At 42.9% G+C, this 15262-nt stretch overlaps 2 protein-coding genes across 7 annotated transcripts in view; both read left to right on the forward strand.

Moving 5' to 3' along the window:
- LOC136430471 (dysferlin-like) overlaps positions 1-2630 on the forward strand; it is a 46315-nt gene extending 43685 nt beyond the window's left edge. For all 6 annotated transcript variants that reach the window (XM_066421124.1, XM_066421127.1, XM_066421126.1 and 3 more), the window contains 2 exons: positions 68-215; positions 737-2630. In XM_066421124.1, coding sequence (XP_066277221.1) covers positions 68-215; positions 737-769 — 181 coding nt within the window. In that variant the 3' untranslated portion in view covers positions 770-2630. The remainder of the gene's footprint in view (positions 1-67; positions 216-736) is intronic.
- A 9652-nt stretch (positions 2631-12282) lies between these two features.
- On the forward strand, positions 12283-14989 carry LOC136430472 (homeobox protein HMX3-like). The gene is made up of 2 exons (XM_066421131.1): positions 12283-13057; positions 13488-14989. The coding sequence occupies exons 1-2, from the start codon at positions 12673-12675 to the stop codon at positions 14096-14098; spliced, it is 996 nt and encodes a 331-aa protein (XP_066277228.1). The 5' UTR covers positions 12283-12672; the 3' UTR covers positions 14099-14989.
- Positions 14990-15262: the final 273 nt, after the last annotated feature.

Consider the following 15262-nt stretch of genomic DNA (forward strand, 5'->3'; position numbering starts at 1 on the left):
GGTGCAATGCACGTGTCCCCTTCTTGAGAAAAAGCCCTGTTGATGTTTACCTTTGTTTACTCCCCAGACGTCCCGAGACCTCCTTCCTTTGGTTCACCTCTCCCTTCAAGACGTTCCGTTACATCGTGTGGAAGAACTACAAGTGGTACTTCATCATATTCCTGATCCTCTTAATCATCGTGATCCTGGCCGTCATCTTCATCTACTCCTTCCCAGTAAGTCTTTTATGTACAAAAATGCAACTGAAAATTTGTGGCATTTAAGTTTCAAAAGTGGAAATCAATAGTTTTCCTTATCTTTAAGTTCTTGCTGAAACAATTTTTACTGGTGTGTTATGCCGAAAGGCAGTTATACCGGCTATACAGATACAGATACTGTTAGTAGCATTTATGTTTGCGGTGTAATAAATTCATTCGCGATTCATTTTGCGCAAACATAAAAGTATGTTTACATGTTGTGTGTGTGTTAGTGTGTGTGTGTGTGTGTGTGTGTGTGTGTGCACATGTGTATCTGTGTGTTTGAAATAATCAAAGCATAACATATAGAGTTAAAATATATAGAACATAATGTCAAGTAGAGACAAAATATAGAATTACAGATTGAATTTATTGACCTTTAGGTTGATTGGAGTTAGAATGAAGGATGACAAAATGTATAGATTTGATTTATCAATCAAACAAAATAAAAACCATGTTACCAGAATATGCTTATTCATTTCCCATTAACCGTTTTACAGAGTTTCGCTGCTAAGAGGCTGGTCGGTGCATAGTGACGACTGGATATTTTCTCAGGCCTACTTTTGGGAAAGGGTAAGAAGAAGACTAGTGAAACCACAAGATAACAACACACTTGTAAACAAGCCTATGGGCATATCATAAGCACCAACTATGTATTGTGTAACAAACTTTACTGTGCATTTCACTGACTTTATATGTTTGTTATGTGGAACCTTCACAGCATTACCAGTCTCTGTTTGTTGTATCATCGTAACCAAGAATTCTAAAAGCAATGCAACATACATTCACATATATTGTGTAGTAGGTTCTTAATATTCAAAGAAACATTCTGGTCAGACCTTCAAGTCAAAAGAAAACATTATTAGTGGAGAGTACCCCATACTGTATACCAGAGTAGAGTTAGTTACAATATCAACTGCTATAGGAACATTGTGTGAAGAATTGTCAAACTGTACCAAAGGTTCTCAGTATAGGATAGAAAGTTTTATTTCAGGTATAAGAATACTAAAGGTGAACATATCTGTAAAGGTTTACCCTTTGTTTTATGTCATAGTTTCTAACTTCAGTGAAAAAAACTCTATCATTCACGTCATGGTCTTTTCCGCAAAAATCTAATCTTTATATCAATTGTCTACTGTGACAGTGTGCTCTAAGTAGGAATTCTAAAAGCAATGCAACATACATAGTTAGCTTGCACAATGGTGCTACATGTACGTTGGATGGTGCAACCAACAGACCACATTTTCACAGCGCACAGTAACCGGAATGTAATGACAATATTTTTCTGCCTGCAATATGTTTTATATGAAGTGCCTTTTCATAAGAGTGTGATGCAAAGTAGTGTTATAAGTGGAAGAAATAGCCTAAAGAAAACAGATGCGGATATTTAGATATGACAAAGTATGCAAAATGATGTCTATGCTTGTGTTTCGAAGAGGCTCTTTGGGAAGATACCAAAATAATGTGATAGTACAAGTAGGCATTTCTGTTGCACAAAAACATTTGTCTAGGTTCTGTGGCTTTGCCTGTATGTTGTTCTGGACTTGTAGAAGTTACAATATCAACTGCTATAGGAACATTGTGTGAAGTATTGTCAAACTGTACCAAAGGTTCACAGTACAGGATAGAAAGTTTTATTTCAGGTATAAGAATACTAAAGGTGAACATTTCTGTAAAGGTTTACCCTTTGTTTTATGTCATAGTTTCTAACTTCAGTGAAATGAAGTTTCCTCTATCAGTCACGTAAAAAAATCTAATCTTTATATCAATTGTCTTAAATTTGGTGATACAAATTAGCAATGGGTCATGGTGTCACAGAAAGGACTCCCCCATTAGCTAGTATGGCTATGAGTCATTTCAGTGATTTCACGACCCTGCATTTTGTATCAATGACTTAAGTAAAGCACAATGTTGTTACTTGTTGTGATGACATAAGGTTATAGTGAGATGTCTCCACTGTTTTATATTAAGATGTCTAGACCATAGTCTGGTCTTTTACACATGTGCATTTGACTAGTAGTTTAGAGTTTTTGTGAAGTAGCAGTGAAATGTTTACTCACCGCAATTTTTATCATGACTTTTAGTATTAGATTTTATTCAGTATTTTAGGTAGTAGTACCTACTTGTCTTCATGGCATTGAATCTCCCATATTTAAAATGTTACAAATCAGACCATCAAGGAGAGGGTGAATTCTTAGTTGTGCTTGAAGGAGAATCGTTGAATATGCATGATACAAGGTAGAGTGAATAATTGTGTGCCAAAAAAGTTGAACTGAATGCAGAGGATATTTCTGAACTGCCAACCTGCATCCCCTTATAGTTATTTAAAATCATCCGCTTTGAGCAAACCTCATTTAAGGCATACTAGCATCATAAATAAAGCAAGTTCTTCAACCATGTATCAGGAATTCTCTTTGATTATGACGATGGTAATATCAGATAGAAATAGAATGTTCGTTTCAGTTGGGCTAAACATGCTGTAAAGTGAGAAAAACTGCAAATGTTCAGATGATCTCAGAATAACATATTATTTGCATGTGATTTCTGTTATTATTACGTCCTGCTAACTCTGAATTTGTCACATGTCCAAGGCGGTGTCTAAAATATTGTCCAGGTTTCAGGCTGCAGTTTTTAAATTAGTCACTAGGGAGCAGTGCTGGACGGTGTGTTGCGCACAATCAGGTGTCGGGTTACCAATCCGTCTCTTCCATCTGGTACAATATTAAACCCTGAACAGATAGGCTTGTGCCGTCGTAATTGATAAATTGAACCTCTGTATGGGCCGTAATAGTGTACTCGAGTACGCACAACCCACACTCCCTTCTATCAATGTAGTGAATGTAGCGCTACCAAAGAAACTTTTCAAAAGATCATTAGTTCGACGTCGCCATACTTTTCTTGCATTTATACATCCGGTCGCAGGGTGGCGCTTTCGTTTAACCGCGCTATACCCTCGCTGTCCTTGGTGCTGAACTGGTAATCTGATGCTGGGACGTTGTTTACTTCTTTAAAAACGTCACTATGAGTAATTAGGGTACGGCGACGAATGACACATTTGTTCATGGAATTTCTTTATCCTCGTGTTCCTTTTAATGATAACCTTTCCTGTACATTCAAATCTATGCCCTATCGGGCTAAGTAAAGGCATATTATAGTAATTTTGCCTGTCGCAAAATTAACTACAGCAAGTTTATAAATGGTACAAAATTTGCAGATGAATGTGTTAATACTTTGCTGCGTGAGACAAACTTATCATTGCGATATGTTTTGTTCGCTGTTTACTTTTTTCGAGACAATACTTTCCTGTTTTGTGTGAAAACTGAGCTTCAAACGTAACGTTAGCATTCAAAACACGGACAATCGAAAAGTCCCAACAGCCCACTATGTGGTCAACATTCTTCTGGTCTGCCCGAAACGTTTCAGAGAGACGCGACTGAACAACTTCATGTTACAAGAAATAATGGCCTATAACGTTATAGAAAGCCTCACAAGCTACACAAAGTCTTTTGTGATGAAACGGGTGGAGAGTAACAAATGGTATGATATAACTCATTCAAATATACCCAACACACTGGCCCAATTGATAGGGCCAAGAGTCTTTGCAAGAAAAATATAATTGCCTGAACGAGGATAACTCAGAGAATGACGAGTGTTTCTGAAACCGTTGTCAGCTGGTGAAAGGCACGTCATAACTAGGGGCAGTAAACCCGCCCTAGAACACTAATGAGACTTGAGTACAAACTCACATTGTGGGGGTCAAAGCGGCATTATCAATTGACGCAGTTAAAACGTTCGTGCAGCTGTATCATGTGTATGGCGACTCAATTAAGAACAGAGCAAAAGGGCCGACTGGAGCTATGAAATTATGTTACCTAACTAGATTCAATTAGCTATAGTAGCTGGAGTTGTTTTTCTACATGTAACGTTATATCAACATTTTCTATAACGTCAAAAAAGAGCTTTTGTCGTCTCTGTGGTGTCTTTCTTTGTTATTTCATTTCAAAAAGAAGGACACAATTCTGTCGACGCACTAGGATTTCTACCTCTAGATTGATCAAAACCGTTTTTCCTCAATGTAACGTTATACATGAGTATATTTCTGAGTCAAATACCGCAATGTCGTCATATACGGTGCCGTGTTTGACAACATCGACAAATTTCGGGTTACAGACACTTAGATTACGTGTTATTGTAAGTTTCAAGCGGCGCCTTCAAAAATGGACTACTCTTGGATTAAATGAGCTAGCGCAGGTGCCTGGTCTGTTGAGTAATAGCCTATCTGTTGGTTTCACCAATTATTATTTGGTACATGACAAAAGATGCATGAGATCAAAGATACAAGGTCTATCAAATATGAAAATAGCGGTTTCAATCTTGGAATGAAATCCGTCTTTTTGATTCAGTCATACACAAAATGATACAGTAAATGGACATAATTCCGCAGGAGAGGTGCAAAGAAAGTTTTCGCGTGTTTTAGTTTCGCGGTTGAAACAATACTGTAGAACAAATAAATATTCGCCGGCGCCGCAAAAAAAAAACACGAATATCTAAAGATTTACAGAAGAGGTACATCGTTGACAAACAATTCTGAAAGATACTTCAATATTGGGTGGAAAGGTTTTGAAAGACTTCAAAAACCCGTACTCACTGGAAGAGCCGTGCTATAAGTGTTCATATGACAAGACTAGATTAAGGGAGTACTTTATTGACAAAGCAAAAGTACAGGGATTTTCATAAGGCCTTCTACAACTATAAAAATACAATGGTATTTCAATATATGGGGTACATTGAACGTACTATCAACAAATGAATGAATCATAAAATGAACTGAAAGTAAACATCGTGTTTTCTTCTTCACCATTCTTGTAACTGCACACCTCTACGAATCCTAGCTTTCAATGTATTTATTTACTCCCAAGTCTGTTAGCTTAAACGTAACATTACCTAATATTTCATGCGATCTTGTATGTAGAGTTCGTACCACAAACTTGCACGTTTTCTGTGTTTTTAACTGACTGGCAGCAGAAAATCAATGATAACATGACCTAATATTTTGTATTGTAAAGCTTGAAGCACAACTTCGAAAGTTTTCTGTGTTTTTAAACTGACTGACAGAGGAAATGCGACATTAACATTACCTTATGTTTCTTGCGGTGCTGTGCTCTGGAGTTTGAACCACAAGTTCCAACGTTTTATGTGTTTTTGAACTGACACACGCGCAAGTTTTAGAGTTGTTTCTCTCCCCTATGGCAGTCCGGACTACCCATGTCTACCTGTCGTGAGCTGTGGATGACGATTGCGTGTGTGCATGAAACAAACCACCCAATAAATGGTCATTAGAACATATCTATGCACGGAGGGAGTCACGTACTTTATTAACCAGGATTTGAGTGGTTGATAATGGAGGGAATAGTGGTAATCAGCTCCGGTGTAGTTCACGTTTTCTCGGGGTCGTCAGGGTTACCTGATCTTGTCGTCTGTTTCTACACAAATCGTGCCATTCTAACACTCACTTGGCTACAAACATAACCTGCGCAGCGCGAAGGTTCTCTCTGTCATTTGCGAAATCCAATAAAAACGTGTGTTGAGAGAGAGTTGGCCGGGAGAAATGATCTCCGCCGGGAACCTCTGGCGCCGTGGCAGAGAGAAATGGGAGGACTCGCGTGCGGAAGGAGCGGCTAAGGCCGAGATTGAAGCCATTGGGGAAAATTATTCCATGTATTTGATGTAGACATTGCTTGCCCTTAATTACCCGTTTCCTGTCATCGTGTGTACATTTGCCGGTCACTGTAGCAGCAGCACACCGCCGGCGTTTTCTTACGTAAGGTAACAGTTATACCTGCACTAGGGCGGCGACTTTGCCGCGACCTAAATTTGGACAGATCGCTCAACGAATTTCATAAAGATAAAAAAAAGGAAAACTTTTACGATTTGTGTTTTTTTGGGGTCTTTTTCGTCATACTTTCGTATTTTGCATGATACTCCAATTATGAAGTCAAGGGTTACATAAACCCAATTTAGGTCGCAGCGAGATCGCAGCGCGATCGCCGTCTATTGGAATGGGGGCCTTATACTTAAGCAACTTGATAGATGTTGGGAAACGGTCAGACGTTTTAGGCAGCATCTACTACCTTTCGACAGTGACTGGACATTTTCTTACTTTTGAATTTTTTTTAATGTGTCTCTTTTTTACGAAACCACGAGAATATCTATAGGATAACTTATTCCAAAATATGACTAAACGTCGTGATAAATAACAACGCACGGTCAGACGACCATATTTTTCCGCGGTCAACTGTACATTGTCGTTTGTTACTGAATAAAACCTTCTCTTCTGTCTGAACAATATGGCACGCGTATATTTTTCTTTCCCTCAGCAAAGGAGCCAGAACGGCTTACATATCATTTACCACGCACGTCCTTTTTGATGTCTGCCCATATTCATAATGGTCGTTTGTCTGCTCGGCAAAATATTGGAAATGGAGGGAAAGGCACGAACACGTCTTTGTGTTAAATGGGGCGATTCGTTTTGAGCAAAGTGGGTTTTAGTGTTGTTGTGAGAGGGTTTAGTACTGTCTGGGGCCGGCCGACCAGGGACTGGGAGAGATTGAGAAACTTGGACCGCGGACAGGCGACGGTAGAGTGCTATAGCACATGAACTGAAGGTCATATAGTTCATCCTTTCTATACTGAAACAATTTTAAATCTGGACTTTTTGAAGGAATACCAGTAAATGACGTTGTCGAGAATTTCGTACCAGAACTTCCCATGGCCCAATACCCCTCACGCTGGGAAACTTGAAGAGCGCATGCGCTATATGCGCCCTTTTCTCAATCGCCAAGCCTTGAAGCTACATGACAAACTGCCTTTTTTCCAAGGACTCTGAAGGAAGACAAACAATTGTAAGGAAGTACTCGTCGTAAATTTGATCTAGTTGTCCTCTCGTGTGACGGAATTGAAGTGAAATAATTTGTCATCTAACAGCCACGAAGCAACTTTAAGTATCCAAACGTGCAGCGCGACTGTATTGTACATTGCTAACCGCAATTCACGCATTTTATCCATTTGTTTGATAAAGCATTGTCGTATTCTATCTACGACTGTAGATTTTGAGGGAAGGTCCTTGTTGATTCAGATTTCGGACCGCTCTTATTCTGCAGGAAGTTCGTTCAAGAAGGGAACCGTCATTCCCTGGCATATTCTGTGGTACATGTTTATATATTCCATTAAACTAAACGACGTCTCCATAGAAAAACAGAATTTAACGTAATGGCTATCTTAAAAAAGAGATGAACTTGAACGATAAAATACACACACACACACACACACACACAAATACACACACATACATACCTACGCACACACACACACACACACACAAACACACACACACACACACATACACATACACACACATACATACACATACATGTACACACATACTCATACACGTACACATACGCACACAAACACACGCAATGGCAAAATATATATCATCACCGTTGTTTCTGGCGTCCCGTGACACATCGTTTATCAGACAAATTTGTTCCTCTGTGATGAGCATCATGTCCTGATCCTGGCCATGTTAACATTATCCGTGCATTCAATATAGCGTCTCATGATATACTTTTCTCTGTTTTGTTGCTACATGGCATTATTTTCCAAATGATAGGATATGTTGATATCAATTAAAAAACAGAATGTCGTAACCTTTTCATCTGAGTTTTTCTAAATAAGAAAATTAGATTATTCTCTCTCTCGTTAAGTATGTGTATTCTTAAGTCGTTCGACCGAAAATCTTCCCACTGTTTCCATCAGAAAAGTCCGTTTTCAAATTCTGGGTCATCATACATACCAGGAAGCAACTTTCCCACAAAGTTTTGAGTTCACACCGAACTGTCAACCGTTATATTCCCACCCAACCTCGCACCGCTCGTTCGGAGCCCAGAATTAGACCAAAGCTCTGAGGGAAAATGAAAAGAACGTGATGTTTATCGCCCGTTTGTTCTTATGTGTGTTCTAAACCTCCCCCTGAAAGCCCGCCAAGCTTATTTATGTCAAAATGAGGCCGGAGTGATGTAGCGCGATATTGGCATTGTTTCGTGCCAGACCAACACGGTACTTCAAATATCCGACTTGTCTGATTAAAGTTGACATTTGTAACCGGCACATTGCGCCCAGTTTGGTGCCTATATCAGCCTCTCTTGATACTAGCCATTAATCTTAACCGGGGATATTGTTTTTCCAATTGCAGCTGCTGTATTAATGTGTGATTTGGATTCAGTGCCAGCCCAAATACCCATTAGCATGTGCAGGGGAAGACTAACGGCCTGTGAAATTGACAGATTCATCATGAAAGCAAAGTGGCCTACTTAATAGCGGCTGTTTATATGGCCAAATCCGTACTTAAACTTCTGCAAATCCATTTTCGATACCCCGGCCCCCGTGGACTGGCCATTTACAGCTACATAAGCAGGCATCTTCCAGGTTTGGTGTAACTTTTTACCTCCTTGCACGAAACGTATCCCCCTGTCGTACCCGCGCGTTTGGTTTCTCCCCGGTGTAATGCTATCCCTCTGTTTCACCATTTCGAGAGTTTTAACAATTAAAGAGCCCCGACCAATCGGTTTTATTCGCTAAATAGATGAGGTCAGAACACTCAATCACTGCCTCATCAAAGTCAAATGGGAAATCTGCTGGGGTCGGTTCACACTCCATTATCGCCCAATTACCAAGCGGCAGGCGAGCTTAATTCTCTCTCCACACTCACCACTTACAGGCGTGTCGGGTGGAACCGACGAGAGGATCACCCATACGATTTGCCAGCACTGCTGTACACGACCAGCAAGGACGATATCTCCGCTCTGATAGGAGTCATCAAACGAATTGGAGAACTCTAGAGAGAGCCAGTGGAGAAGCAAACGTGCGGAGAATGTTCTCACGATTGTGTTGGTATGAAACGGGTACCAGGCAGTCCTCTTGGCTGATGTATTTTCGGCTTATTACGCGCTGTTCGCAATACTGCTGGGACTGTTGGACATCGAATACAATCAAAAATGATAAATAATCAGAAAGCAACATAATTATGCGACAAAGACCAGGCAAGAAGCGTGCTAGGAAGGCTTTAGCTGGCTTGTCTTATTTGGAAATGCAACCGTTAGAACGGTAGCAAAGAACTTCAGTGACGCAGCTATGTCACGAAATTGTCACCCTTTCTACGCCTTGCCATATATATTGAAACTTTTCTACACAGTTGTAAGGGGGGAAAGGGGGTTGAAATAAGACTAAATGACAGGAAAATAGATTAAGGCATGAAAAACGACAACTTTGCGTGATTTATGCCTCTATTAAAGTACGGTAATATTCTGCACAAGGTATCTTTTGTAGAAACATGATAACCCTGAATGAACCCTGACCTAATATCATGGACCATAACCTGATGTCGTATTAGTAACAGGGCAAGGTGTGCAGAATGGGAACTACTTAAGCTTTTCTAACAGAGTTGTTATTTTTCTAACACATGTCGTCTGCTTGACAAGTTATCATGCTTCCTGGCTGGTGCTGTTCGTGAAAGCCCGCTCGGTTCTATTTCCCGTGCAGTCCACCCTGCCGGCTACCTCTCCATGACACTTATTGTTACCTTTTGACCAAAAGCTTTTCAAAAAGCTTTTTTTTTCTGAACATCTGTTTGACAAGTTATCATGCTGGTGTGTTACGCAGAATGGCGATTATACCGGCTATATAGATACAGACACAGACGCTTCCTAGCTTCCCTATCCGTGAAAGCCCGCTCGGTTCTATTTCCCGTGCAGTCCAGCTGGCTACCCTCCATGACATTTATTGTTACCTTTTGACCGAAAGCTTTTTTAAAAAGTTATTTTCTTTACACATATCGTCTGCTTGACAAGTTATCATGCTTCCTAGCTCTTCCTGTTCGTGAAAGCCCACTCGGTTCTATTTCCCGTGCAGTCCAGCCGGCCGGCTCCCCTCCATGATGGAGCGTCCAGGGCGCACATCGCTCACCTTTAGTTTGCATACATTTTGAACGCCTCGTCCCCCGCGGTGATACGTCATGTTTATAATAGCCGCCAATAATTGCACATCACGTCGACCATTTAGCACCAAACGGCTCCATATCCCGAGGAGCACGCCCAAATTTACCGCTTGAGGATGGATCATTATTTTACATGTATGAGTTTGACCATCCCGAAATCACATCGCGGGATATGAGAGTTAAATCCCACACCCGCGCGAGGGTTTCTCGCCTGCCATTTGGCGGTGTTTGCCTAGCTGCACATATTGTCCGGCTTGCCAGGGGCCGTTGTTATAAACTATTCATTCGTATTCATTTCCGATAGAAGGGAGTGACCTGGGAAGATTATGGGTCATACTCCGGTTATCCGCGATATTAGCTGGCAGCCACGCGATCAACGTTACAAGGTGGCAATCCCTGAACCCCGCTAGTCGGTCGCGCGGGAGGGCCTCGGGCGCACCACTCTCTGATCCACTAGTGCGGCCCCGGCTAGAACTAGGCCGTGCCAAGGCGGCTAGCTAGTCCCTGGCCGGCAGTGAGGACCTTCGCCGACCGCCGAGCTATTTAGCAGCCACAGGTCCTAATGGCCGGTTTGACGGCCCCATTTGTCATCATCCCCTTCCTTCATTGTTTCGTGTTATCCTCAGACTCCATTCAGAAGCACGGCACAGCCCCTAAGTAAAGAAGATTAATGATCTTGATGGTGATTTTCAGATGTACTTCCGCTAATGTCAAGCCCTTAATGAGTTTATTCGTCCCCAAGCGGTTTCGATGCGATACGAAAATGGCCCTACATGAGAAATACTGGCAATAGAGGGACTTTTGCCGTCCTAAGCGGCTTTGACTTTTGTAACCTTTCCATACAGGAAAGTCGTTACGTGTCGCCTTGAAGTGTATTTAAAAAGAACATATCCCGCCGACTCCTAGCCGTCGCGGGCGTGAAGAGCACGAGGTTAGGCGTAATGCGCGGAGGGCTGGTACATGATTGCGTGAAATTTCGCCTTAAAGCACCGCATTACCTGCTCGGAGGTCTCGCCACCTCTTAAGACACTTCTTTTCATGGCCGTTTAAGTGCGCTTGGCGGCGGGAGGACAGGGCAGACTGCGCATCAGCACCCGGACACAGACTGTGGTACGCTGTAAAGTCAGAACTTCTCCCTAGACTATAGAATAGAGGGCAAAGAAAAAACCTCCGCGACATCTATAGCACCTCTACACACCTATAGTTGTTACCGTTCATTTGAGACATAACGCTGCAGTGACAAACATGTTTTCAACAATGTGCTTCATGTCGGGTGTGAAGAATGTGAAACTAGTAGACCCGTTAAGAATCGCAGTACAGCCTTGTTTTTCACATCATATATAAATCTCTAATATTCTACTTTCACAACTATTTTGTCCTGTCGTTATTAGTGTGTGTGTGTTAGAGTTTTACGTATTTGTGTAACAATTTTTGCACTTTTTAATTGCAAACGTGGTTAATTTTGTGCGAGAGAATTTGGGAGCTATGTAACGTTATATACAGTATATGCGTTGCCCACTAGGTTGGAATAACGCTCAGCTACCCGCGACAAGCAGGCCGCGCACTGCGGTAGTTGAGTTGCGTTCCTAATTGAATCTTCTGTCGGGCGGGATCGCCGACAAGTTTTTGTAGCGTTGTCGCTGGCGTAGCGATAGTTATCTTTCTTTTCTCCCTCTCGCGTCTGTTCCACCTTCGCGTGAGAGACAAGGGATCGGTTACCGGTAGTTTTTGTCCCCCTCCGGCTAGATGCATACTAACGAGCCTAATGTTTAATGGGAAGGCTGTGGGGAAATACTGGTGATGAATATGGCATGGTATTAGGAAAAACAACACTATAATTGTCCAATCGGTGATCAACAGCCAATTGCGTGTAAGAGACCCCCGCGCCCTGCCGACGTCAGCTGCGGAGAGGGAGAACCGGTTGGTGGGATCGCCCAATAAGAGGGGTTTTCCACCGCTCGTCCCCATTGTTCAAGATCCGAGAGGTGTGGTCACTTGAGCTTTTCTTTCTTCTTAATCCAATTACCCATTGTGTGTGTCCAATCACCGAGTCGTTTTCAGTTGTCAAGCATTTAACTTGTATGACACATTTATTTAGACATTATTATTGTTATCTCTGGCTGGACGGCGCCATTTCGACTCTGCGAGGGCCCCGGGCGTATTAAGGGTGGGCTGAGGTCTGGAGTGCACGGTAGTCACACTCACAGTCGTAACGACCGGTCGGGGACGTACGGACGCTGACAGTACCACCTTGCAGAGACAGGCCGCTCCACAGTAGTACCTGTGTCCGATCACGCAGGGCACGCTCGCGCAGAGTACCCTACACGGTGAAAACTCGCTGGAGACTTCGTACGCGCGCGCGGAACACGTCAGACCGCTAACATGGCCAGCGACCGGGAAGACAGCTCGCCGACCGCGGCACCTACCGTGACAGCGACCAGTAATAATACTAACTCTCGCTCCAACAACCCGTTCTCGATCGAAAACATCTTGAACTCACCCAAAACGAAGCAGTCGAATTCTAAAATCCACCACTCACCTGTGGGCAGACCCGGGCCAGCTGCTGCAGACGACTCGACTGCGAAGGACAACCTGGGATCGAGATCTCCGCCGCCCTCTCCTACAAGTGACGGTGACGACGGGGACGACGAGCCCATCGGACGGGACGCTCAGATCGTGTCCAGCGCGTCTACTCTGTACAAACCCGGCAACTCTTGGTTCCCGTGGATTCAGACGGGGCTGTATCCCACACACTATCCCTTCGAACGTAAGTATATCATTCTTGCAACGATTTACATGCGTGTTTCAGAGCGTTTTCAATCAGCATTTCGTTTTTCACCGTGTTTTTGACACTGACAGTCTACCAGTCTACAAATCAACACTCTAAATTTAAAGACACAGAACGTGTTCAAGATATTTATTATATATTATTTGGGGACATATTTTGCGCCTTTCCACCTGTCAAATGGCGTGTGCTGTGGTCTTTACCTTCATTGCATCCCAACGATAAAAGCCACTAGAGGTTGAACATTCTCGAAAAGATCATATCTGATTGGAGAAAAACCATGAAATGTTTCTACAAATTAGATAAGGACGAGAATGGGTCATAAACTTAGCGGGGAAAATGGTATATTTGTAGACCATCTGTTGGCAGTTAGATCTAATGAGGGTTCATTTTGACCGTGTTTTTGCTACAGGTTCGGTCGCAGCCACACCGCCTTCCACCCGTCCACCCACCTCCACGGGCACGGCGGCTACCCCGTCCTGTCGGGCTCAGAGTCCCGCTAAATCCAAAGATTCCGCCAGTTCAGGGAAGGACACTGTCCACAGCGGCGGGGCTGGAGGGGACGCCGGGGCGGCGGACAGCGGCGGGAAGGACGACGACGAGAAAGCAAAGGACAAGAAGAACCGACGCAAGAAGAAGACTCGTACAGTGTTCTCACGACAGCAGGTCTTCCAGCTTGAGTCGACCTTCGACATGAAGCGGTACCTGAGCAGCTCGGAGCGGGCGGGGCTGGCGGCGTCCCTGCACCTGACCGAGACACAGGTCAAGATTTGGTTCCAAAATCGCAGGAACAAATGGAAGAGGCAGCTGGCCGCGGAACTGGAGGCCGCGAACATGGCGCACGCTGCCCAGAGGATGGTACGTGTACCCATTCTGTACCACGATAGCGGACACATGCATGGCGAAAACCCGCCCTTATCCCATGCCACCGTCCTACCCTACCCTCACCCCGTCCCCCACTACAGCCCCTCTCTGGCGGCCCAGTTCCCCGCGCTCAGGCCACCTATGCCGAGCTTAGTATGATACGGACTCATCCAAGCCCTGTGAATAGCCGTTGTACATGTCCATCAGATTTCTATATGAAAACCTGATCAGATTTTCTGTGTATCTGGATACCGTATACATATATAAATATATATATATATTCTCTAGTGTGTGCAATATGTTTAGAATTATTAGTTTTGTAATTTACGTGTTTGTTTTGCTGAGAAAATCGTGTCAAGTTTGTGCCGTTTTTCCTCGGGAAAATGTTAACGTTCCCCAAGCCAGCCCCGTATGTAGTGACTCAATTGAGAATCACTTACCCAACCGCAAAACATCCCGACATTATTGTTCGGCGCCCAGATGAAAGGTCGGATTGATGCCGTGATTTAACTGTTTCCTTGTCCAAATCATGGTTTCGGTCTTACTCCTGAATTTTTAATGCCACTTTGGGCGAGATGTAGTCGCCTTTTTTGCGAGACTATAGCTGGTATGTTGTGTGTGAGAGAGAGAGAGAGCGCCCGGGGAGGGCTTGATTAAATGTACATTAGGGGCAATGGAGAATGTTCACTGTGCTTGTTTGCACCGATGCTGACACGGAATCCCGTAGAGAACGTGTTAAAAGGCTGCAAATGTAATTCAATTGCCACACAAGCCATTGGATATACTAATATACTCTTCTCTAGGCTTGTTAATTTCGTTCATATTCCTGTATATTTTGTGTACATAAGGTATGATATATATGTCGTTACGTCTGGATATCAGCTCTATTTACTTAACGTTCCTTGCTATTTCCCTTGCTCACAAAAAGGCTTTCCGGTGCGATTTTAAAAAATAGCGCTGGCGCCGGTTTATCTCATGGACACTTCAACTGCATTTTGTACATAATACCGTGAAGCTTGAATTGAATAAAGAACAAAGTGGATGAATTGATAGTACGGCTGCCGCTTCATGTTTTGACTCGGATATTGTCGGTGGCCTTTCTGGATAGCTAGAAATTCTTCTTCTCCCTACAGCGTCTATTTTATTTAATTTCTGGTATTCTATAGTATTCTAAATGGTCTTATATCCTATCTACTATCATCCTTCAAAACTGTGTCCTTTTTTCTCCGTCCACGTAAATGTATAACGTTATATATATCAGGAAAGAGAACTGACTCCCGCTGTCTTCAGCTGGCTAATACGGCGGCTGCATGCTATATATTA

The sequence above is a fragment of the Branchiostoma lanceolatum genome, chromosome 3, assembly GCF_035083965.1.
Source record: "Branchiostoma lanceolatum isolate klBraLanc5 chromosome 3, klBraLanc5.hap2, whole genome shotgun sequence".
Lineage (NCBI taxonomy): Eukaryota > Metazoa > Chordata > Leptocardii > Amphioxiformes > Branchiostomatidae > Branchiostoma > Branchiostoma lanceolatum.